Genomic DNA, 23364 nt, shown 5'->3' with positions numbered 1-23364 from the left:
CCACCCCCCACCCCGCCCCCCAGTCCACTGGCAGTTTCGAAAGCGTCCGTTTGCTAAATCGGATACAAATACATAAATATTCCAGCGCAGGAAGTGGACTCCTTTTTGTTTGCTTCGCCTGGGCCACCCAGCTCTGTGCGTTTCGCCCGCTGCCCTGTGTTTTAACTGCGCTGGAAGTCCGCGCTCGCGAAGCGCCTTTCATCCTCTCTCCGTCTCCCTGTGTTTTCTAAACACTGTCAGCGAGCGCAGCTCTCGGCCGCGTCGAGGACTTGGCGATCTGCGGGGAGGAAGAAGGCCTCCCGGCCCAAGGCCCTCGCAGATGGCGCTCGGTGTTGGTGTTTAACGTCCGTTTCGAGGGGTCTTCTAGCGTAGCTAGAGAAGAAAAACAAACAACCTGAGATTAATTGATTTGCGGATGTCATTTTCCGTGTCATTTGGTGTGAGACGTAATTCTCGATGACAGCGGTGAGGCAGCGTTCCACCAAACGGAGTCGTCGCGATCCGAAGTGAATGCGTCGTGAGGTTGGAGCGTTAAGTAACGTTAAGTTCCCCTTCTCCGATATTACGCATATTAGTTTCCCGCAGTCAATCACATTTGAGGTTCGGCAGAGCTGTCTTTGGAGAAAATGGACGCGGTTTCGCCTTTTCTCCCAGAAGTCCCCGTTCTTCTGCTGTGGAGGGAGGGAGCCGTGTCTGAGCTTCTCTGAGTGCTGGCTTTGTGGGCGTGTCCAGCAGGGAGAGCCTATCAGGGACGTGCACAGCACTGGCCTGTGAGACAAGCGCCTGTGTGACTCCCTCCCCGTGCGGCTCTCTCTGTGAGTTCCCCTCTGTGAAGGAGCGCAGCCCGCTCATTACAGGCCGGCCCGTCACGCCCACGCGACGCCGCGGCCGGAGGAGCTGGTAGGTGGACGGCGGGTGCGATGGCCGGGAGATAATGAGGCGCTGATGGCAGGGCCCGGGCCGGGGGGGGGGGCAGGCTGGGGGGGGGGGGGGGGGCAGACAGACTGCTGCGTCTCAGATCGGCCTGCTGATAAGAGGGGGCAAACCCCCCCCCCACCCCCCAAGGGCCGGCCAGACTGGGCTGACCACACATCCTGACTGTCTGACCTGACTGACTGTCACACACGCGCACGCACGCACACATACGCACAAACACTCATTCTCACACACACACATAAACACACGCACACACACACTCAAGCGCATGCACATGCACACAATTAACTCACAAACACACTCATTCAAAATGCTTGTGTGCAGACATGTACATATACAATATAGATACATACACATACACATATACAGGAAATACACACATCTATGTACACAAGTATGCACACACATTCACACATGCACAGATACACAGTATATACCCACGTGTAATGCACCCACACATATTGTTTCCATCTGGGTTTACTGTGTACAGGTGCAGTATGTTTAGCTTCTAGGTTCCAAATTATAAATTCTAACTTTCTCAGAAACTCATAGACCCAAATCCCATCATGCACCCAATCTTACAATGATATTCTTGTAATGCATTGGTTATAAATGTTTCACTGCTGTCATGAATAGGGCATTTGAAGATGGGGTTAAATAGTTATGTGTAGGAAGAGTCTACTGTAAATTGGAGGGTTTTTTTTCATTGTGCGACGAACAATTGGTTTCAAAACTTTATTCTGTTCAGGAAATCCTCAGATCATATAAAAATATGTTTTTTGTGTATACAGGAATGCATAATACAGTATAAGATGCATTATGCAAAATATAGAACTGTCCTATCTTGTTTAGCTAATGTAGGCAGCAAAGTCCCTGGACATGCATTAGACACACTAGCCATGTCTGAAAAAAGAGAAAAGATAGTGGGTGGTAGATTTATAGTGTAATAAATGCATGTTTTCTCAGGTAAATGAACTTGCTGTGGGTGAGACTGTGTGCATAGTTACACAGTCATGTAGTGGGATAAGTTTTCTGCTTGGGTGATTTTACCCTGTTGTAACGTTCTGTTCACTGATTTAGAGTATTTTGTTTTCTTATTAGTTCACTGTCACCCATTAACAGCTGTTACTCTTGCAGAAATGTTGTTTTAGGTTTTGAAGTTGGCAGCTTGCATGGTTTTATTTGCCTTAGCAGAACTAATATTTATCCCTTGAGGGCTTGGACCTTTGCGTGTCTTGTTAGTGTCATGTTTGGACACTGAACACAGAGCTGCTGTCTGCTCCTACGTCTGGCCCCGCCCTGCCAGCTACACACACACGCACACACACACACACACGCACGCGCAACACACACACACACACACACACACGCATGCGCAACACACATATGCACGCACACAAGTGTATGCAGAAACACACACACATACGAGTGTGTGCAGAAACACACACACACTCTAGTGTATGCAGAAACACACACGCACACACACGAGTGTATGCAGAAACACACACACACACACACACACACAAGAGTGTATGCAGAAACACACACACACACACGAGTGTATGCAGAAACACACACACACACACACACACAAGAGTGCATGCAGAAACACACACACTCACACACACACAAGAGTGTATGCAGAAACACATACACTCACACACAAGAGTGTATGCAGAAACACACACACTCACACACACACACCCCTCCCCCCTCACCTCACACTACCACCCTGTCCGTCAGCGTATCATCCGGCCCCGCTCTCCTCTCACTCTCCAGACTGCCAGGAGTGCTTCCACTCACGTCCTCCTGTCATCCTCAGACCCAGCAGTCAGCACCATCTGTGGGCGCGGGCGGGCGGGCGGGCCTGCCGGGGCAGCTGGCGGACGGGTGGAGGCGGGGCGCGCCCAGTCACCGGGTCTCAGTTGGGCCGCCCCTCCCGACCGCTCAGATTTAAAGTACCCTGGAGAGCCCTGGGAGGGTCAAGTCCCCACCTCCGCTTTACTCTAACGCACCGTCCGGCCCGCGTTGTTCATCCGGCCGTACGTACGTCTGCTGACAAGCCTGCACTTAAGTCATATAAGTACGCGTCGACCGGCCCTTAATTGGCTATCGTCGTGAAGGGGGCGACTGTTACTCACTTACACCTCATGTGATGAGAAGCGCTAGCCGCGTGGGCGCTAAGTGGGCGCGGGCGCCTTGCGCATACATTATTTCGGTCGTTAGCACGGCCGTCACAAGTCTGGGCCGACAGGCAGCCAGTAAACAAGGCCAGGTAGCCCTGAGCGAGGGGGGGGCGGGGGGGGGGTTGAAAGAGGGAGAGGGAGAGGGAGAGGGAGGGAGGGCGCTTTACGACCTCACCGTACTTTTACAGCCTGCTATCCTTTCGGGGGTGTGATTGCCCAGGAGAGATTGCTTCACTAAAAAACACCTCCAGCACCGCGGGGAACAGAACGGCCCATGTAAAACACGCCCCCCCCCTCCACCCCCCTGACCCCCACCCCCCCCCCCCCCACCCCCCCCCCCCCCCCCCCATTCCCCTCCGACCCACACGGCCGGGGGCAGGCAGGCGGTGGAGATCTGGAAACGAGATGCGCGGCGGTTAATGTGTTACTGGCTAGCGCCGGGTCTGCTGCCTGAGCGTGCCGCTGGCTTTGATCCGGGCCGTGCGAGCGGCGCAGAAAAGCCGCGTTATCTCCGAGCCGCGCAAACAGACGGGAGCGATAGCGGCCCCGGGGCGGCCGGCCGGGACCCCGGGCTTATCTCGCTGGCTGCCGAGGCCCTGCTTGTTCTGACTCACAAAACTGCGCACCTACGAGTGACCTCAGCCCTCGCGGGTAAACAGACCCCCGGCGATAGCGCGTAGGCCTGCGCGTAGGTCTGCGCTGCCCTTACACACTTTAAACTGCAGTGCACTGACCAAGAAGGGGGTCAGGAGGGTTTTTTTTTTTTTGGTTTTTTTTTCGGGTTAACTCTTTAATGGTGGGGAGGCCTCGTAAACGGTTGCCGTGGGGGTGGGGGTGGGGGTGGGGGGGGTGGGGGGGGCTTTGCCGCGATCGCTCCTCTGGAGGAAAACAGGCTTGACTAAAAAAAATTTTTAAAAAAAATAAAAAAAAGAACAAAGAAGAAAATTATTAACATCTTAAAATGAATTAAGAGCACCCGTCGTTTTACGGGAGCAAACTGTTCTCCGAGTCAAGATGGATCAGACAAGCTACGCAGCACCGGGGCCAAAAATAAAAAAGGGCGAAATATTTCACTGGATTTCCCCCCACTGCTTGCGAGAGACAGGCTGGGTATAACGTTCTCATCTCTGTTTTTGGACTGAACTTGGGAAGAAAGCACTGGGAGAAACTTTTAGGTTTTTACTACTTCGTGGCAGATCCCAGAGTGGCTTTTTAATGACCCTTGCCCTCGTTTTGAGGTCCCTGATTTTGTTTTGTCCATTAACGTCTTTAATATTTCGGTGCTTTTATACGGAAGCTCGGTGCGGAACGGAAGCTCGGTGCGGAACGCAAGCGTTCGTTCCCGGTTCCGTCACAGTGGTCCAGGTGCGAACGCGGTACTCTGTATGAACTCGAAAGTCGTGAAGCTGGAACAACATAAAACTAAATGGTAAATGGACTGCATTTATGTAGCGCTTTTATCCAAAGCGCTTTACAATTGATGCCTCTCATTCGCCAGAGCAGTTAGGGGTTAGGGGTTAGGTGTCTTGCTCAAGGACACTTCGACATGCCCAGGGCGGGGTTTGAACCAGCAACCCTCGACTGCCAGACAATCGGTCTTACCTCCTGAGCTATGTCGCTCCTAAAACCTCTGGTTTCAGTGGTTGGTCACGTGCGCTTAGCGGGAACAGGGCCCTGCTTGTGCACACCAGCCCTTGGCGGCCCCCGGATATACCCTGTTCCGATTCGCTACCTTTACCACCGCCGGCCCCGCCCCCCCCTACTGACAGAGCAGACGCTAGCGGAATGCGGAGTGGGCGGGCCGTCAGCTGTCATTGGCCGGGCCGTCAGCTGTCATTGGCCGGGCAATTACGTCCTCGGCGTCCCAGGAGGCCAGAGACGGGAAGCGCAGGTACGAGTTTGACTCCGTGGGGCGGAGGGCCGGGGGGGGGCGGGGGCGGCGGGACGGCGTTCCCGGCTGAGCAGACCTGTATCGCGGTACAGGAATGCGAGCTGGGGTCCCACTGCGCACCGCCCGAAGCCGGGCCGGATAATGGACACTTTCTTCTTCCTTTGTCTGCGTCTGCATTGCTGGAATGTCTGGGCAGATTTTATCTGAGGCGTTTGTTAGCTGAGCAGGCTGGACCCCCCCCCACCCCCCCCACCCCCACCCAGTTTCAGGAGCAGTTTGAAAAGAGTGTTGATGCCGTGGCTTCAGTATCCTTTGAAAACGGTGGATTATCGCAGCCAGGGAGAAGTCATTCCAGCAATGAGCCATCGTTTCTGTATGAGTTTTACTTGTGGTTTTACTTATTTGTCATTTGCTCTGGATAAGAGTATCTAATAAGGCTGGTGGAAAGGAAGTGGCTCTCGGTCCTTAAAGGCCCTCAGCACCAGTGCAGCATGGGACCTGTAGTTGTGGGTTTCAATCCTCCATTCTGACGCAGAGGGATGCAGTTTAGGGACACAGTTTAGGGACACAGTTGGCCTGGTTCTGTCAGGAGTAGGGTGGGTTGGAGTTGGCCAGTGTTTAGCATGAGCCCCTTTCACCAAAGCGCCAGGCTACCGCAGTGAGAGATACGCCCGTCACACGGGGTCCTGGGTCACACAGGGGTGCTCCTTTATGTGCTGTGTGACCTGCACTGCTTCACTGGGGGAGCGCCCGTGCTTCAGCAGAGCTCCTGTTGAGGGTGCAGTCTCCACCGCAGTGTCACAAGAGGCACCGCTTCCACTCCAATTTGGAGGGAAAAATAGTGAAAATAAAGCAGATGATGAAAATGCTTGTGGATTCACTTGGTGTGATGAGTCCATGTCTGTGACCCTCTCTGGCGATCTCTCTGCCCCCCTCCCCTCTCCCCCTCCCCCACAGGTGCAGGACATGTGCCTCAGCCAGGACTGCCGCTGGGTGGTGATCAGCACGCTGCGCGGCACCTCGCACGTGTTTCCCATCAACCCCTACGGCGGCCCGCCCTGCGCCCGCACGCACGTGTCGCCCCGGGTGGTGAACCGCGTCAGCCGCTTCCAGAAGAGCGCCGGGCTGGAGGAGATCGAGCAGGAGCTGGGCGGGAAGCAGGGGGGGCGCTGCAGCCCCGTCCCGGGCCTCTCCAGCAGCCCCTCTGGCTCCCCGCTGCACGGTCAGTCTGTCCCCCCCCCCCAAACTGCCCGTCTCACATGTGCCCTGTGTGTATATCACCTGCACTTAGTACCATCTCATCTGCCTCCATACAGTACCTATATCACTTGCACTTAGTACCTTCTCACATGTCTCCTATACAGTACATATATCACCTGCACTTAGCACCTTCTCACCTGTCTCCTATACAGTACATGTATCACCTGTCCTTAGTACCATCTCACCTGTCCCCTCTACAGTAAATATATCACCTGCACTTAGTACCATCTTGCTTGCCTCCATACAGTTCATATATTGCCTCCATCTTGCTTGCCTCCATACAGTTCATATATTGCCTACATCATGCACATATATCACCTGTACCCTGCACATATATGACCTGCACTCTACATATATTACCCGTACCCTGTACATATATCACCTGTGTCCTGTGAATATATTACTTGTCTCCTGTACATATACAGTGCCATGAAAAAGTATTTGTTTCCTTCCTGAGTTCCTCTATTATTGCATATTTGCCACAGTGATGGTTTCAGATCTTTAGACAAAATGTAATATTAGACAGAGTGAATCTGAGTTAACACAAAACACATTTTAATGAAAAAAGTTATCAAACACTCGTGAAAAAGTAATTGCCTCCTTAAACTTAATAACTGGGTGCACCATCTTTAGCAGCGATAACCACAACCGAACATTTCCTGTAATTTGGTAATAGTCTTTCACATTGCTGTGGGGGAATTTTAGCTCGCTCTTCTTTTGAGAACCGCTTTACTTCAGACAAATTGGTAGGTTTTCAATCATTTCAGGTCCTGCCACAGCGTCTCTTTTGGGTTCAAGTCAGGACTTTGACTAGGCCACTCCAAAACTAAAATTTTGTTTATTTTCAGCCATTCAGATTTGGACTTGTTTTGTGTTTTGGATCATTGTCTTGCTGCATAACCCAATTACGTTTCAGGTTGTGTTCATGGACAGATAACCGCACATTCTTCTGAAGTATTTTCTGGTACAGAGCAGAATTAATGGTTCCTTCTATAATGGCAAGTCGTACAGGTCTTGAGGCAGAATAGCATCCCCACACCATCACACTACCACCACCCTGTTTGACTGTTGGTCTTGATGTTCTTACTGTGAAATGCTGTATTTGCATTACGCCAGACATAATGGGACCCGTCTCATCCACAACGTTCCACTTTTGACTCATCTGTTCATAGAACATTATCCCAAAGGCTTGGGGATCAACAAGGTGCTTTTTTGCAAATGTGAAGTGAGCATTGATATTTCTCTTGGTTAGCAGTGGTTTCCGCCTTGCTACTCTCCCATGAATCCTATTTTTTCCCCATTCTCTTTCTTATTGTGGAGTCATGAACTTTGGAGTCTTTGACCTTGGCTGAGGCTAGAGAGGCCTGCAGTTATTTGGATGTTCTTATGGGATCTTGTGACTTCTTGGAAGAGTTGTCGCTATGCCCTTGGAGAAATTTTGGCAGACCTGCCACTCCTGGGAAGATTCACCACTGTTCCTAGTGTTCTTCATTTGGAGATAATGGTTCTCACAGTGATTTGGTGGAGTCCCAGACCCTTAGAAATGGCTTTGTATCCATTTCCAACTTTTTTGCTCAGGTTTGATAACTTTTTGTCTTTAAATAAATAGTCATTTTTAAAATTTGTTTTGTGTTTACTCATTTTCCTTTACCTGATATAACTTTTTGTGTAAAGATTTGAAACCATTCAGTGTGACAAATATGCAATAGGAGAGGAAAACAGGAAGCGGGCAAATACTTTTTCAGGGCACTGTACCACCTGTCCTTAGTACCTTCTCACCTGTCTCCTGTACATACCCTACATGGCCAAAAGTATGTGGACACCCCTTCTAATTAGTGGGCTCGGCTACTTCTGCCATAGCCATTGCTAACTGGTTTATAAAATCAAGCATACAGCCATGCAAACTCCGTAGACAAACATTGGCAGTAGAATGGGTCATACTGAAGAGCTCAGTGACTTCCAACGTGGCACTGTCATAGGATGCCCCCTTTCCAACAAGTCATCGAATTTCTGCCCTGGTCTACTGTACATATATCACCTGTTACCTGTACATATATCACCTGTACCCTGCACATATATCACCTGTACCCTGTACATATATCACCTGTGCCCTGTACCCTGCACATGTATCACCTGTACCCTGTACATATATCACCTGTACCCTGTACATATATCACCTGTGCCCTGTACATATATCACCTGTGCCCTGTACCCTGTACATATATCACCTGTACCCGCTACATATTGTATATCACCTGTACATACAGTACATCACGGTTCTTGGTACCCAGCTTCTGTGTTTCCTCATCTTTCCTCTTGTACAGTCTCCGTCTCCGCAAAGGCTCTGGCTTTATGAGTGAAAAGCCTGTTGAGTTAGTTTTTATGCCTAAGCTGAACAGTCGGTTGCTGCAGGTCCCGTGTTCTTTCCGCTGAGGTAGTTTTGGCCATTAACAAACCTGGCCCCGCATTTAAAATGCAAATTCGACCTCGAGCAGATTCCAGTGTTAAATGAAAATGGCGAGATTACGTATTGATAATCATTCAGAGGCCGCCCCTAAATGTCCTTGAAGAACACCCCCCCCCCCCCCACCCCCTCCCCAAACCTCAGACCTTGCACTCGCGTCAGTTCTCTGACCTTCCTGCCACGGTACCTTGTCTGTTTGTCAAACAGTCCCTGGCTGCAAACACGGCGCCCTGGCCGTGCCCGGCGGGCACGCTATCTCCCGCTCTCCCGCTGCCAGAGCCGCGGTGCCCTCTGACCCTGTTTGCACGTCTCTCCGCTCCCGGGGGTTCACGAAGTGCGCCGTCGCCTAATCCCCGGTTATCCATTATTAAGGCCAGCGTACTGTACTGCGTTTGAACTCGGCCGCGTCTGAAGCGCCTTTAGGCAGCGGGGAGGAGAGGTTTTAGGAAGTGTGAAGGGTTGGGGACTGCTACTAGGAGCGCTGCTAGCCGCGGGTCCTGCGTCGCCGAACGCTCGGACCGTCGATTCTCCTCGCGCGCTTCCCTGACCGTCGTCGGGATCCACTCTCTCCCGCTCTCTCTCTCTCTCTCTCTCTCTCTGTCTCCGAGCCGCAGCCCGGCGCGACTTCCAGGCCAATTATTAATTACCGACGCGGTCGGCGTACGCGAAGTGCACCAGGGTGACATCACGGCGCTGGAATGCGCTAGCTCCTTGCGCCGCTGAGCTTCGGCAGCGGGCCGTGAAAGTCAGTCCGAGGAGCCGCGCCGTAAATCAGGCTCCCTTTTCAAAGGGGGCGGCTTTGGGGCCCACCTGTCAGCAATTAGCCGTCTCCCTGCGTTACCTTACCGAGGGTTAGCGGCGAGCGGGCGGAAGCCAGGACGCTCGCGCTTAACGTGCATCTGCTGTTCAATCGAGAGAATAATCCAAACAAACTTTTAATAGCGATGTGTAATAACGAACATAAACAAAAAAATGAGAGCACTTTGAATGCGTCTCAGTATCATGTTTTCCCAGTATGTCTCTAGCGAACGTTGCTTAAAATACAGCCCTTCAGAAGTTTCAAGTGCTGACTTATCAGTGCCATCTGTATCCAGATACGTGGTGAGCTTTCCAAAGAACAGAGAGCAACAATCCTAGGTGCTCTTGCCAAAAAAGGAGGCCAAACGTAACAGATTATCACATAGATGTTGATGTAAATAATTCTGTTTGATTCCGGAATATGTCATGTATGGTTATGTATCTGGCCTTGTTTGGTTTATGTGTTCCCTCTGTGTGTGAAACGAGGAGCAGTGGCAGACACGCAGGGCAGTGCGGGCCTGGTAGCTGCATGGCTTAAAAGCTCTCAGTGTCTCTGCTGCTGAGAGGGACTGAGTGCTTTTATTAACCCCTCTCTCCCCGCACTCGTTCCCTTTTCTCTTTCCTGCCCGACTCTCTGCTCTCGCTCTCTCTCTCTCTCTTTTTCTCTTTTTCTCCCTCTCTCGTCTGTTCTCACTGTTACACGCATTTACTCATTTTACTGGCCAGAGTCCCAACGCAAGACTCACTTTTTCCCGATCTCCTTGACTAAAGGCTTAATCACGAGAGATGTACGTAAATGTCTCACAGTTGCGTTTACCGGCCCCTGCCAATCACCGGTGCGCCAGTGGCCTTCTTTCCCCCCTGCCGAATTTCCCTGCTACCATCGTCGGCTGTTTAGATATGGTATTCCTTCTTTTTTTGTTTTTTGAGGGCTCCAGAAAAGGCCGCTTGGAATCCTGGCGTCATGACAAGTTTGCTTTTGCAGAGGAGCGATTAGTTTGCCCACGGAAAGTGCAAAAGTGCAGATTTTACACATTAGGACTTCATAAACACCGAGCGCGTATACATACAATATATTATCAAGCCCCCTAAACAGCCTCTCGGAGAGGATATGATGGTTTGGTAATGTAAACATTGTGTGCGCATATTTATTTGTTCGTTTCTCTCCAAAATAAGACTCGACACTTCTCACAAATCACCGGCCAAGATGTGAGGTTCGCGTGAGTGTAGGCCGAAATGTAAAAGAGGGAGGAGAAAAAAAAAACAGAAGCGTAATTTGCGTTTCAGCTTGGGAGTTCAGACCTCGTATAATTCCGGGAGTTGCTGAACCTTTGGAGTAATTTTCCAGTTCGCACACAGACACGGAAGGCAGGAGAACAGCATCAGCGCTCCATTTGAGCTCGGCCTAGCCGCCGCTTTGTTGCAGCGCTCCGTTTCTTCGGCCCTAAATTGGGCAGCAAAAAATGAAATGGTGCATGCTGCGGCAACACAACGGCTGCGGTGCAGGCCTCTGCGATTGTTGCCCATGACAACACATCGATTTTGGGGGGCAGGAACCAGGAAAGAGCGCGTATCCTTCAGAACCGCCCGCATCTCTAAAAATAGACACCGAGATTGGGCTCTCTGTTTGCTCTGTTTGCATGGTGCTCATCCTCTTTCTGACGATTTTTCATTTGGTTTGATCGTTTTGTATAACGCGCAAGAATGCACGTACTCCACAAAAAATTCTCAGACCCAGCAATGTCTCCCTGTAGATACAGCGGCGCTGTGTGTTCGTGTGAAACTCTCCATGGTGGTGCTGGACGCTTCTGCGTAGACGGTGTGGGACCAATTGAGCTAAACTAGTCAGGAAATGGTCCTGAGATGACACCACACAGTCTGAGGGTAGCTGGTGTTTTTTCCGGGGTTTGGGTGCCCCTGGGGCGTCTTGGTGTGCGGGTGAAAATAGCGCCATAGCCGCGTCTTCGTTTCGGGTTGGAGTGTATTGGTTCCAGCCAGTCGGGTTTTGGCGGTCCAGCAAAGAGAACTGCTTGGTCCGGAGCCACCGGAGCCGCCGCGGGCTCTCTGCGCCGCGTCTCCTCCTCGGGAACGCCCCCGCTAATAGGCGCGGGAAAGCGCTTTGTGCTAATTCGTCTGGGTTTTTCTGTTCGTTTCCGCTCTGCTGCGTCCCGCGACGACCGCGCCGCGCGGCGCGCCCGTTAGCACGATTTCGCCGGATTTTTTTTTTTTTTTCAAGCCGGATGAGAAAGAGGGGAGAAAAGGAAAAAAAAGAAAAAGCACTTTGGCCCTTTGGCGCATGTTCCTTCGGCTCCGAGGTGAGAGAGGAAGCCGTTAATTCGCCACAGATAAAAAGGCTGACTTCCTGTCTTCCGTTAAAGGGCAAAGCTAGGGATTGTTTTGTTTTGTTTTGTTTTTTTTCCTGCTATTTTTATCGCATGTGTTTTTTGGTTCGCTGGTTAGAAAGGCCTTTTTTTTTTTTTTTGCAGCTGAGGGGCTGAAAAGGAGATTTTTTTTTTTTTTGAAGCGGTCCACGTTTGCAGCGGTCCTCCTCCCCGGCGCTGCTGCGGACGACGTCGCCGCGCGGCTCGAGCGTTTTGGCCGGGGCGGCGCGGCGCGGCGCGGCCTCTGAGCAGCGTGGATGCGGAGGCGACAGACAGACCTCTGTCCCCGGGGGTAACAGAACACTGTTTACCGCTAACACATGTGGCGGTCAGGGCCTCCTGCCAGAGCACGGGGTCTGCGGCAGGGGCCAACAAAGTACGGCAAGCCATTTGGGCCCTTTTTTCAAAGCGTAGAACGTTTATAACTGTGACATGCGTGTGTTTATGAAAGTCGTGACTGAAGGTGCCTGGTAAAATTCTTTGCGTTCATTGGCTGGAATTTTTTTTGCCAGTTTTGACATCTGATGGGATTATAACAGGATCCCAATATTTTACTTGAGATTCATATTAATAATATTTAATTTTCTGTTCATATTGATGTTCTTATTTGTGTATAGATCCACATTCCACAATTCCCATTCCTTCTCAGAACTAAAGGTGGAATCATGGAAGACATAGTTGCAGTTGTCACTTATTTGTGTGTATAATTCTGGGTTTAAATGAAGCACAGCTGTAATTGAATTTTGTATTATTCTCCACTGTACCATCAAAAGAATCCCAGTGTGAGATTCAGTTTTTTTTTTTCAAATGACAGATTTGCGTTCAGTTCAGAGAGTGTTTTTGTTTGTTACCACCGAGCCTAAGATGGTGCTTCCCCCCCCCCCCCCCCCCCAGCGCATTACCCGTGCTGTCCTCTGCGGGGCGCTGTTCTCTCAGCTTTACTTGGCAGGCTGCACTCTCACTTCTGTTTCCACTCCGTCGAGGCAGAGAAAAGAGAAAAGACTCGCAAAGCTTCAATTGTGCCGCTAAGTTTGGGCTCGATGCAAATCTAATCCGGCTGAAGGGCCGAGACCGTGCGGGAATTTGCTCTGGGTTTATGAATGGCCTTCTTCTGAGGACCGAATCCTTACATTCACCAGGGCTTTTTTTTTTTTTTTTTTTTTAAAGCACTGTTTATTTAAATCCCTTTTCTTTGCCCAAATAAAAAGCGCCTTTTCATTGTGAGCCACGAACAGCATTGCAATGCCATACATTTTTATACTCGCAGATATTTGTGAATAAAAACTTCGGAATATTGGTTTGAGAAATATTCTACCGTGTTAATTTATTACATTTTTAATGAGTGAAATTTGCCACACGATAGAAGAGATTTTTGCTCGTCAACAAATGAAGGAACTGAGACGAATAGTAATAAAATCAGTGTCGCTCGTCCTGGTGGTAAATCACTGAGTTAGATGAAGGCTGTGGGCTATATTTTTTGCTCTAAATGAGTTTAAATTTTGAGAGATTTATCTGAGCTTCCAGGTCATGGGTTGTAAAGTGAAGTGTGTGGTCGTAGATACGGATGTTCAGCCGAATATCATAAATTAATCTTTTTATTCTTCGAACGTAACCATCATCTCTGGAAATAGAAATCTTGCAATCTGTTTGAAAAATTATTTGTGTATTATTTTTAATTATTACAATCATAGAGATACAATATCATTATTTATTTTTACAATCGTAGAGATAACAATATCATTATTTATTTTTACAATCATAGAGATACAATATCATGTGCCTCCACATGAATATGTATATATAATTTCAGTGAAAATATGGCATCTGAAATTACTTTTGATTAAATATATCATGATTTAATACAAGATATAAAAGTTTTACGTTTGTACATACTGAAAATAAAGTATATTACAATACTAAATATCTTTTAAAAAATTGAAATATGTTACATTTCAAGTTTATTTAAACAGCACACTATTATCATTACTGTTGGAGATAATAGATATGGACAGATTATTGTGCGTTTTTATTTCTTACTACATTTTTCCTCCGTGACTGTGAGTTGGAGCATTTTTCCCGTGTGATGGTGGCTGTGCTGGGGCTGTGCCTAGGACAGTGCCCGGTGCCGCCCTCGTGCTGAGGCGTTTTACAGCCGAACAGAGCGAGGGCTGAGCTGGGCTCTCCATCTCTGCTTCAGGGGGGGAAAGAGCAGACTGGGGAAGATTTCGCAGAGTCGCCATGTAATCCAACAGGCCTTTTATATCAAGATAAGCGCCTCTCTGCCCATCTGATTTAGGGCAGAGAAGGGCACGCTTTATAAAAATGGAAATGTAGCCGTTCAGGCGGCTGACACTTGTTTTCTCGCCGGACTCCACGCGTTAGATCACGTCCTTTTTCGTAACGATTTCAGAAAGGGGCAAGATGTCCTCTGTGATACGTGAAATTAATACGCGCCGTTTTTCCTCCTGTATCTTTTCTCTCTCTCTTTTTTGTTGTTGTTGTTGTTGTTGTTGTTGCTGCTAGCGTCGGCGCGGCACTAGCCCCCCCCCCCCCCCAGTCATGTGAAAGTTCAGCGCTGTCTGCGTCAGGCGGAGCGAGAGCCCCGCGCTGCTGAAATATGCTGCCGGGTTCCCATCGCTCGCTTTCTGACACTTCTCATGACCCGGGCCGTGTCCGGATCCAGCCGGGCTCCTCCGGCCGTGGCGAGTGGGACGATGGCGCGCTCCGCTTCCTCCTTAACGTTCACCGAGCTGAGGACCGTCATGCCATCTTCAGGCCTCTCATTCTGTCTCTCTCTCACCACACATATATATGAATATATATTTATATATATATGTGTACCATATATACAAATACTGTAGTATGTTATTTTATAGATCTGTATACTGTATGTATGTTTGTGCATATGTATACATTTTTACTTTACCTACTTATATATGTATGTAAAAATATATACATATGCATAAACATACGTACGGTATATAGATATATACAGCATAACATACAGTATTTGTATATATTGTATACATTGCACATTTTAAGGTCAAGTGAATAATGCTTGGTTTCCTGTACACACATCACCGTTTCTGCTAATAATTTACAAAACACACACGCGGTGCTTAAATGGGGGAAAAAGTATATGCGGGGTTTTTTGCTGTTTGTACAGTAAGTGTTGTTTTAGGAGCTGTCCCGTTGCATTTTGCACACGGCGCATAATGAAATCTGTGTTGATGCAGTTAGCGCACCCCACGTGAACTCAATAAATCACAGCCTGGCTCAGGATGCGGAGGGAGAGAAGCCCTCTGTGTGACTCTGTGCTTGACCTTTTACACTGTGTGTGCGTGTGCGTTTCTGTGTGTGTGTGTGTGTGTGTGTGTGTGTGTGTGGGTGTGCGTGTGTGTGTGTGTGTGTGTGTGTGTGTTTCTGTGTGTTCGTGTGCGTGGGTGTGTGTGTGTGTGTGTGTGTGTGTGTGCGTGTGTGTTTCTGTGTGTGTGTGTGTGTGTGCGCGTGTGTGTTTCTGTGTGTTCGTGTGCGTGGGTGTGTGTGTGTGTGTGTGTGTGTGTGTGTGCGTGTGTGTTTCTGTGTGTGTGTGTGTGTGTGTGCGTGTGTGTTTCTGTGTGTTCGTGTGCGTGGGTGGTGTGTGTGTGTGTGTGTGTGTGTGTGTGTGCGTGTGTGTTTCTGTGTGTGTGTGTGTGTGTGTGTGTGTGTGTGTGCGTGTGTGTTTCTGTGTGTGTGTGTGTTTGTGTGCGTGGGTGTGTTTGCGTGTGTGTGCGTGCGTGCGTGCGTGCGTTTGTGTGTGTGTGTTTCTGTGTGTATGGGTGAGTGAATGTTTGAATATATTGTTTATTATATCTATGTGTTTTTTTGTCTTAACAGAATATGTGTGCATGTGCCTATATTAGACAGTGTATGTGTCTGTGTGTGTATGTACTGTTCTTTTTTAATGTGTTTGTATGTGTGTGTGTGTGTTCATGCTTGTATGTAAGTCTATGTGCGTATCCTGTTGTGTCTATGCTCCTGCATTCATCTGCATACATAAACAAAATTTAGTTCTATACAGTTATGCCTCTTGCGTGATGAAGTTGCTCAAAGTGTTGCTGTATGAAAGCAGGTGGGAGTGCTTGGCCGAATGATGTACTGTTGTGCCAGTGCCCCACTGAGCCCTCTCCCTCTTGTCCCAGGCTCTGGCTCGAAGGGAGGGGGCAGTTTTACATCTGAATCAGGTGGAAAAAGGGCATGAAACTGAAAAAAAAATCATATAATTGCCCATTTTGGAGTGTGAGCCCTCACAACAGCCTCCTCTAATCAGCCAACAGGTGGCCTGATAATTGTGTGAAATGTTTCTTGGCAATCCCGCGAAAGTAATTTGATAAGGTTCTCTCTCTCTCTCGCAGAAATGACGATTTATTTGCTCCTCGTTGTTGTTAATGCTAATGAAAAACGTGGCCAAACCGCTCAAGGATGGAGATTTTGCGATTTTACAGTTTATTGCAGTGACTAAGTTCGGGCCTGGGTAATCTTAAAAGGTGCTACTAAACCGATTTCGATGAAAGGCCTCAGGTATCGGATGAAAATGCAGAATTTAACGACCACATTAACAGCAGCGGCGCTGCTCAGTTGTGGCGCCGTATGATGATGTCAGATTCGCTTTAGCGTTCTAGAAACGCGCTGCTTCACAGTGGTCTCGTTAATTAAACATGACATGATGCAGCGAGCGTATTATTAACACTGCTGGCTGGTACGCAGGGCCAGGCAGTGCCGTGACACAATCGCAGCCGCGATGGGCAGCCCGTCAGCACTGTCATTGGATAAAACTGCCGTCTGAATCCGAAAGGAAACGTCTGTATTGTGTTACACTTCATTAAAAGAGGACACGTCCTTCTGGTGAAAAAAAAACTCGCGAGCCTGTGAGTTATATAAATAACAGTTTTCTCCCCCCCCCCTTCTCTTTTCTTTGAAGTCTACTTTGTATAAATGGAGACAATTTTAGTACCGCGGATGTGTTTAAACAGCTGTTGGGATCCGTAAGGGATGGCCTGAAGTTTTTTTACGAATACCTTCGGAGGATCGTTAAAACAAATCACACATGTCCCTGAGCGTGATGCTCGCTCTGTATCTCTCTGTGTATGGTGGAGGCCATCTCCCTATCTCTCAGTGTTTGCAACACACCCGTCCAGCTAGCGCCATTTATTTCTCTGCGCGCTTCGCTTTTCTAAATTCGTACTGTTTTATAGGATGAACTTGACCCCGGACCGGGTCGTTTTCTCCAGTGCTGTTTCTGTGAGAATCGTCTTTTTTTTCCCCTGCCGTATTTCATTTATCTTCATCCTCCTCGTCCTCCTCTTCCTCTGTGTTTGGGAGCGTTTGTGTTGCTCCCGCTGGGCGTCTCTTGGCCCCCCCCCACCCATGAGACGTCTGCCCCCCCCCCCCCCCCCCCCAGTGTCCTAAACTCTCTGGCTGAGCCTGCCTGGGGCTCCACTTCCTCTCCTCCCCTCTCCTCCCCTCCCTCCCTCGCTCCCTCTCTCCCTCCCTCCAGACTCGGGGGGTCACGCAGCAGCGCCTTCCCGGCAGGACCCCTTCGTTTCCGCTCCCCCGTCCGGGGTGTCTGGTCCCCGGGGCCGCGGGCCGTCTGGGCCGGAGCCCGGCTACGCCGCTTCCCCGCCCCACCCCGGAACGACGGGACGGCGGGACGGCGCGGCCCCGGGGGGCCCGCAGTCGCTCGATCTGATATTTCAGTCGCCGCGGTGACGGCCAGATGCGAACGCGTTGTAAATGGCAGGAAAAGCGGCGCTTTAAGGCTCTTAAATGAATTGATTTTTCTCCCAGGAAAAACAGGACAGTGATATTAGCGAACCGTGAGCTTTCTCTCGCTGGTGGCAAACATCTGATCAACGTCAGCCCCTCCCCACACCGGCCCCATGGACCGACTTGCAAAGTGCTCTGTGAGCTGACAATTGTAAGAGCTTGTTACTACTCTCCTGACTAACAACTCATTGTCAGAATTGGTCTGTGTAACTGATATATAGAGGAAGACACTGGACCAAAATTCAGTCCCTCGGCCAAATTAAGGGATCCCTGAATTCCTTATGGCCTTAATGTTACAGTTTTCGTGCTTTCCGTTGCTAAAATTCTTTTCATGACTTGAACGCTCAGTCTGGTTACCACTTGGTCTTAAGTAAATTGCCATTATCAGATTACTGCCTCTTGATCAGGGCCACATGGTGAGGCCAGTGATTGTATCTCCGCATGCATTCCAGTCCATAGGCTCGCTGCTCGCTGGCTGCATTTTGAGATGAGTCAAAGGTATTGGGTAGTGAGATGTGCCTGTAACTCACCTCCTGGCCCTGTGCAGTGGCATTGCCAGACAATGCGAATGGTGTATGTCCCCTGTCTTCACTGCTTCACTGCCACTGGTGAGCTCAGTAATCACGGAGGGCCTGGTAGGCTAAGGAAGACCTCTCCTGTCCTTACCAGGCCCTTTGTGATTACTGAGCTCACCAGTGCTCTCTTTTGCCTTAATGATGTTCCAAACAGTTGATTTTGTTAAGCCCAGTGTTTGGCCTATGTCTCTGACTGTGTTTTTTAAAATTTATTTCCCAGCCTCTCATAATTTCTCATAATGTCTTCCTTGACTTTCATTGGCACAGCTCTGGTCCTCATGTTGACAAATGCCAATAACAGACAAAGACAATCAAAAGCCTAGAATCAAGAGTAGATACTGAAAGCTCTCTTATACCTGCACTAAAAAAGCAATTGAACACACCTGACTAATCAGAAACACCTGTGAAGCCATTTGTCCCAACCATTATGGTGCCCTGAAATTGGGGGGGGAGGGGCTATGTATAAATAGTACTGATGGTTCTACATGGTGAAACCAAAATGTTTAAAAATAAAGTGTAATAAATAAAAGCTGAGAATCTGCCCTTTAACTACATGTGCATGTTTGCAAATCTAAAATTGTGGAGTACAGAGCCAAATCAAGAAAAAAAATCTTTGTCCCGAACATTATGGAGCTCTCTATGTACACACACACACCGTACTGGCACAAATAATGGAATTATGGAGTTTGACAATTAATACAATATTTTTTTTAACAATTTCTCCTTTTGGCATAATACATGTAGTATGTTATAAATTAAATGCCAACATAAAAGAAAAATGGAGAAATAATTTGTGCTGAATATAATGCTAAAAGTAATAATCATTGCAGCTTCCTATATGTCTTAGTTATACATATTACCTACATACAGTAATTGAGCAGTCTAATGTATCTTACTACAGGAAATTGTATAACCACCTTGAACATGTATTTCTTTGTCCAGTATTTTTCTATATGAAATGATGATATTCATGCAAAGAAAACCGTTTTTTGTTTTGGCTTGTATACTTATATTTCAAATTACTGACGGTCACATAATTTCATTACCACTCATTGTCAGAAAGTTTCAAATGCATTTTTACTGATGAAAAATGGCCCCAGGAAATAACAACAGAAGAAAGGACACAGATAATAGTTTTAAGAGTACTAAACTTCTTCTTTTACTAAAGCACAGTTTTTCCATGGTTTGTGCCAGTGTGCTCAGACCAGCATTGAACACGTAGCCAGGCGTAATTTGCTAATTGACAACAATTATACTCATTAATTAAGCTTTGATCCAAAATTTGGTCCACAAAATGGGAAGAGCAGAGTAGCATCTGGAATAGAAGCAGACACTTACCTAGGGCTGAAATAAGGAATGCCGCTTAAAGGTACAGTAACCTTTGACAAGCTTGAGCAAGGGGGCCGTGGGATGTTCGGAACTGCGCGAAGCCTGTCTCTTTAACCCTAACCCTTCCCCTTCGCTCATGGCTTCAGCAAGGTCTGGCCCCCTGCCATGTTCTCATAGGCTGGCTTGACCCCACTCGGAGTCCGAAAATAGCGAGGGAGCGGATTCTGTAAAAAAAAAAAAGAAAAAAAAAAAAAAAAACACAGGTCTGTGAAATGGAGTCTTAGCCTCACTCCGGTGTTACCTGCGAATCGTCCCTGATGTCTTTTCCACAAATGTCCCGATTTATTCTTCTTCAAAAAAAAAAAAACGGTAAATCTGGCCGAGTTTATTTTCTTTGCAGCATCTGTGTTTTATAATGGTCATTTTAATTTGTTTTCTCTTTGTCCTCCGGGATTGCTTTTTCGGTCCGGGGCGCCCTCCCAGCCTCCTTCTCTCTCCCTTTTTTCCCCCCTCCCTGGAAGTGAGTGTTTTAATAATGATGGTTCTGGGAATTTACACAAGCGAGCTCGACATGACAGCGCTCCCCCCCCCCCCCCGGTGCAGCGGGGCGGCCATTGTTCCTCTCCCTCTCCTGGCGCACCCCCGCCTCCCCCCCCCACCGCTCCCTCCACCTTAATCTCTGCCTCCTGTGCACTTCTCTCCCTTACCAAAAAACACGTCTGGGAAACTTGGACCGGCCAGAAAGCGGGGAATGAAAGAAAGAAGTCCTGTCTGTCGCGGTGTCCGTCTTGTGAACGCTGGCCCTGGAAACGGAAGACGTCAGAAGCGTCCGTGTCTCAAGGCCTGTAGTTATTCCCAAGCTTCAACTCGGCATCTTCTCAGACTCTCTGCATCTTTATTCTTCCCAATTATTTTTGTGAGATCTCTATTCTCTTATTAACTGTGAAATGAATTATAAAAGTCGCTATTGCAGGTGCTTTCAATTTAAACCCTTTCGGGTTACAGCGAAAAGCAGGCGGTAGTTTTAAACCCCCCGAAGGACGTATTAACGCTGACTGCTCAGATTTACGCAGTGCTCCTTTTATTGTATTATTATTTTTTTTAAACGGCACTTACTTAAATGCACTTATTAAAAAGTAGAACCGGTCGTAAGATCTGCATAAGTTGGAAGAGATGCATTTATGGGGGTTATTCAGTTACGAGTGGGGAGGTCAGGCGATGGTAGCGGCTGGGCCGGGGGCTGTTGCGAATCCGCGTCAAAAGGTCGTTTAACCCCTGTCTGTCCCACCGTGGTTATTTCAGGCATACATCACAACGCAGACCATCAATCCCATTGGCTATAACCAGCGTCATCTTTTTTTGTTTTGGCTTTATTGGAGAAAGGACAAGCCCTCCTTATGTATGCATTTCACCTTAGTCAGTCACAGGTAGGGATGAGATCCTAGTGTAGCTAGTGCTGTAACGGGGGAATGCAACTCCCAGCCACCCCTGGGATTAGGGCACCGTATGGATGGCAGCACCCCCCCCCCCCCCCCCCCCCCACTGTCATCTTAGCTGTGGCAGCACAACGCTCTCACAGCGTCATTTGCTGTTACTTGTTTGACGCTCTCAGTCAGGGTGACTTACACAAGGACATTGGGGCGACATAGCTCAGGAGGTAAGACCGATTGTCTGGCAGTTGGAGGGTTGCCGGTTCAAACCCCGCCCTGGGCATGTCGAAGTGTCCTTGGGCAAGACACCTAACCCCTAACTGCTCTGGTGAATGAGAGGCATCGATTGTAAAGCGCTTTGGATAAAAGCGCTATATAAATGCAGTCCATTTACCATCCATTTACATGGCGGACTGACGGAAAGCGGGCTGGTCCTTTTCCGCTGCTGCGGTGGTGCCGCTGTCCCGGGCCAGACCGCCGGATCTGTCGGCGGCGAGCGAGGAGGCGAGAGGGAGAGCGGGCGAGAGGGCAAGGGTGGCGAGGGGGCGAGCGGGCGTATCTCCGGCCGCGCAGGACGGCGCTCGCCGGCGGCCCACCGCCGGCCCCCCGGGCGCGAGACGGTTAAAGGCAGTCGAGACGCGGAGCTGAAGTGTCCTCTCGGAAAGATGCTAAATTCATTAAGGTCCCCCCCCCCCCCCCCCCCCTCCTCCTTCCCTCCCGTCTTACGCTCGCTGCGTCTGAAGCACCATTATGGCTTTTCAGGCTGCTTCCTGTGCGGATTCCTCTTCCTCTCTGCCCCCGGTCCCCGGCACAAAGGGCGGCGGGGCGCTGCCGCTGCGGTGCCTCCTGAAAGGCCCGAGAGCCCCTCTCCAGCGCTGGCCCCCCCCCCGCCCCCCCCCCGGCCCCGCATGCTCCGTTTCGGAGAGGAGCGGCGCAAGGCCTAAATGGCCTCTCTTTGATTCGCCACAAAGCAGGCATTTCACAGTATTAGCCGAAGACGGGGGAAAGCGGTTAATGATCTAAACCCCCCCCCCCCCCCCCCCCCCCGACCCCCCCCCCAAACCGTCGGTGCACGTCCGCCCTGAGTGCTTTGATTCCCGGACAAACAGAGCGCTTTCTTTCATTGTGATTGGCTCTTTTTTTTCTTTTTCTTTTTCGGAGGGGTTGTTGTTTGTGTCGTTTCTATGTGGGGTTTTTTTTTCTTCTTTCTTCCTCTTCAGTCTGCAGCCATTGCCTTTTACCCCTTATTTATGCAACAAAAGGGGGAAAGGAAAACGACAATCGAGTCCCTTTCTCAAAGCCTCTGGAGAAAGGGAGCGAGTGAAAGGACTCGAAACTCACATTTGTTAGGAGGGACCTTGTCTTTGCCAAATTACGTGTGTGATTTTGGACATAGGATGGAGTTCGAAAGGACGTAACTGAAGTATGTGTTAACGGATATCTGTGTTCATTTTAAAAGGTAGTAATTAGTGTCGGGAAAGCCCTTACTGATTAGGAACCTCAATGAGAAACCGGAGAAACAGCGCTGGTTTTCTCTGAGGTGAAACTGTGGTCTTGTTGAAAGGATTGCCTTTGTCTTACGGTGAATATGAGCCAAAATTATATGCAAAGTGTATTTTAATTATAAACATAAATATTTAAATAGATATAAATAGACACAACAAAGTAATTTTATGAAGTCATATTTTTTTTACAAGGAGTAGTGTATAAAAACGGGTAAATGTGCACTGCTGTAGAACAACAGAAGATAAAACTTTTATGATGAGAACAGGCAAATGGCCTAGACTGTAATTTACTGAAATAAGGATTGCAGCTTAAAGTTACAGTGAGCTTAAAAAAGGGGCTGTGGGATATTCCTGTCTCTTTCACCACCCTGCCTGTTCACTTGTGGCTTCAGAAAGGTATGGCCCCTGCCATGTTTTATGTTCATATTTAAATATTTTAATATATAGACTCAACAAAGTAATTTTATTTATAAGTCGTGTTTTATGCAAGGTGTATTGTAAATGTGTACTACTGTAAAACAACAGAACACTTTCTTTTCTTTAAAAAGGCAATGCAAAATTACCGTAAGAAAGTTGTTCCCCGAATTGGGGAAAAAAGTGGATCTTAAAATGGTTGTGCTGGACTATGAAGCAGGTGTTCGGCCTCTTCTCAAGGGTCGTCTTGATCTTTAGATTCTCCTTAGAAAAAAACCGTCAAAAATGATCCAGGATAAAGGTCCCCTGCCCTCGATTATTCTGACGAATATAGTTGATTATGCAGTTAATTAAATTTGTATCGGAGTATTGGTGATGCTAGCTGGCTGT

The 23364-nt window shown here is 48.6% G+C and overlaps 1 protein-coding gene across 1 annotated transcript in view; it reads left to right on the top strand.

Annotated features, from left to right (window-relative positions):
• LOC118235834 (breast carcinoma-amplified sequence 3-like) overlaps positions 1 to 23364 on the top strand; it is a 173661-nt gene that overhangs the window by 45449 nt on the left and 104848 nt on the right. Inside the window, exons 14-15 of the mRNA XM_035433682.1 lie at positions 4814 to 5013; positions 5971 to 6235. Of these exons, the coding sequence (XP_035289573.1) occupies positions 4814 to 5013; positions 5971 to 6235 (465 nt within the window). The remainder of the gene's footprint in view (positions 1 to 4813; positions 5014 to 5970; positions 6236 to 23364) is intronic.

Source organism: Anguilla anguilla, chromosome 9, assembly GCF_013347855.1.
Source record: "Anguilla anguilla isolate fAngAng1 chromosome 9, fAngAng1.pri, whole genome shotgun sequence".
In the NCBI taxonomy this organism is placed as follows: Eukaryota; Metazoa; Chordata; class Actinopteri; order Anguilliformes; family Anguillidae; genus Anguilla; species Anguilla anguilla.
Note: the sequence above shows the minus strand (reverse complement) of the source record. Positions and strands in the feature narration are given on the sequence as shown.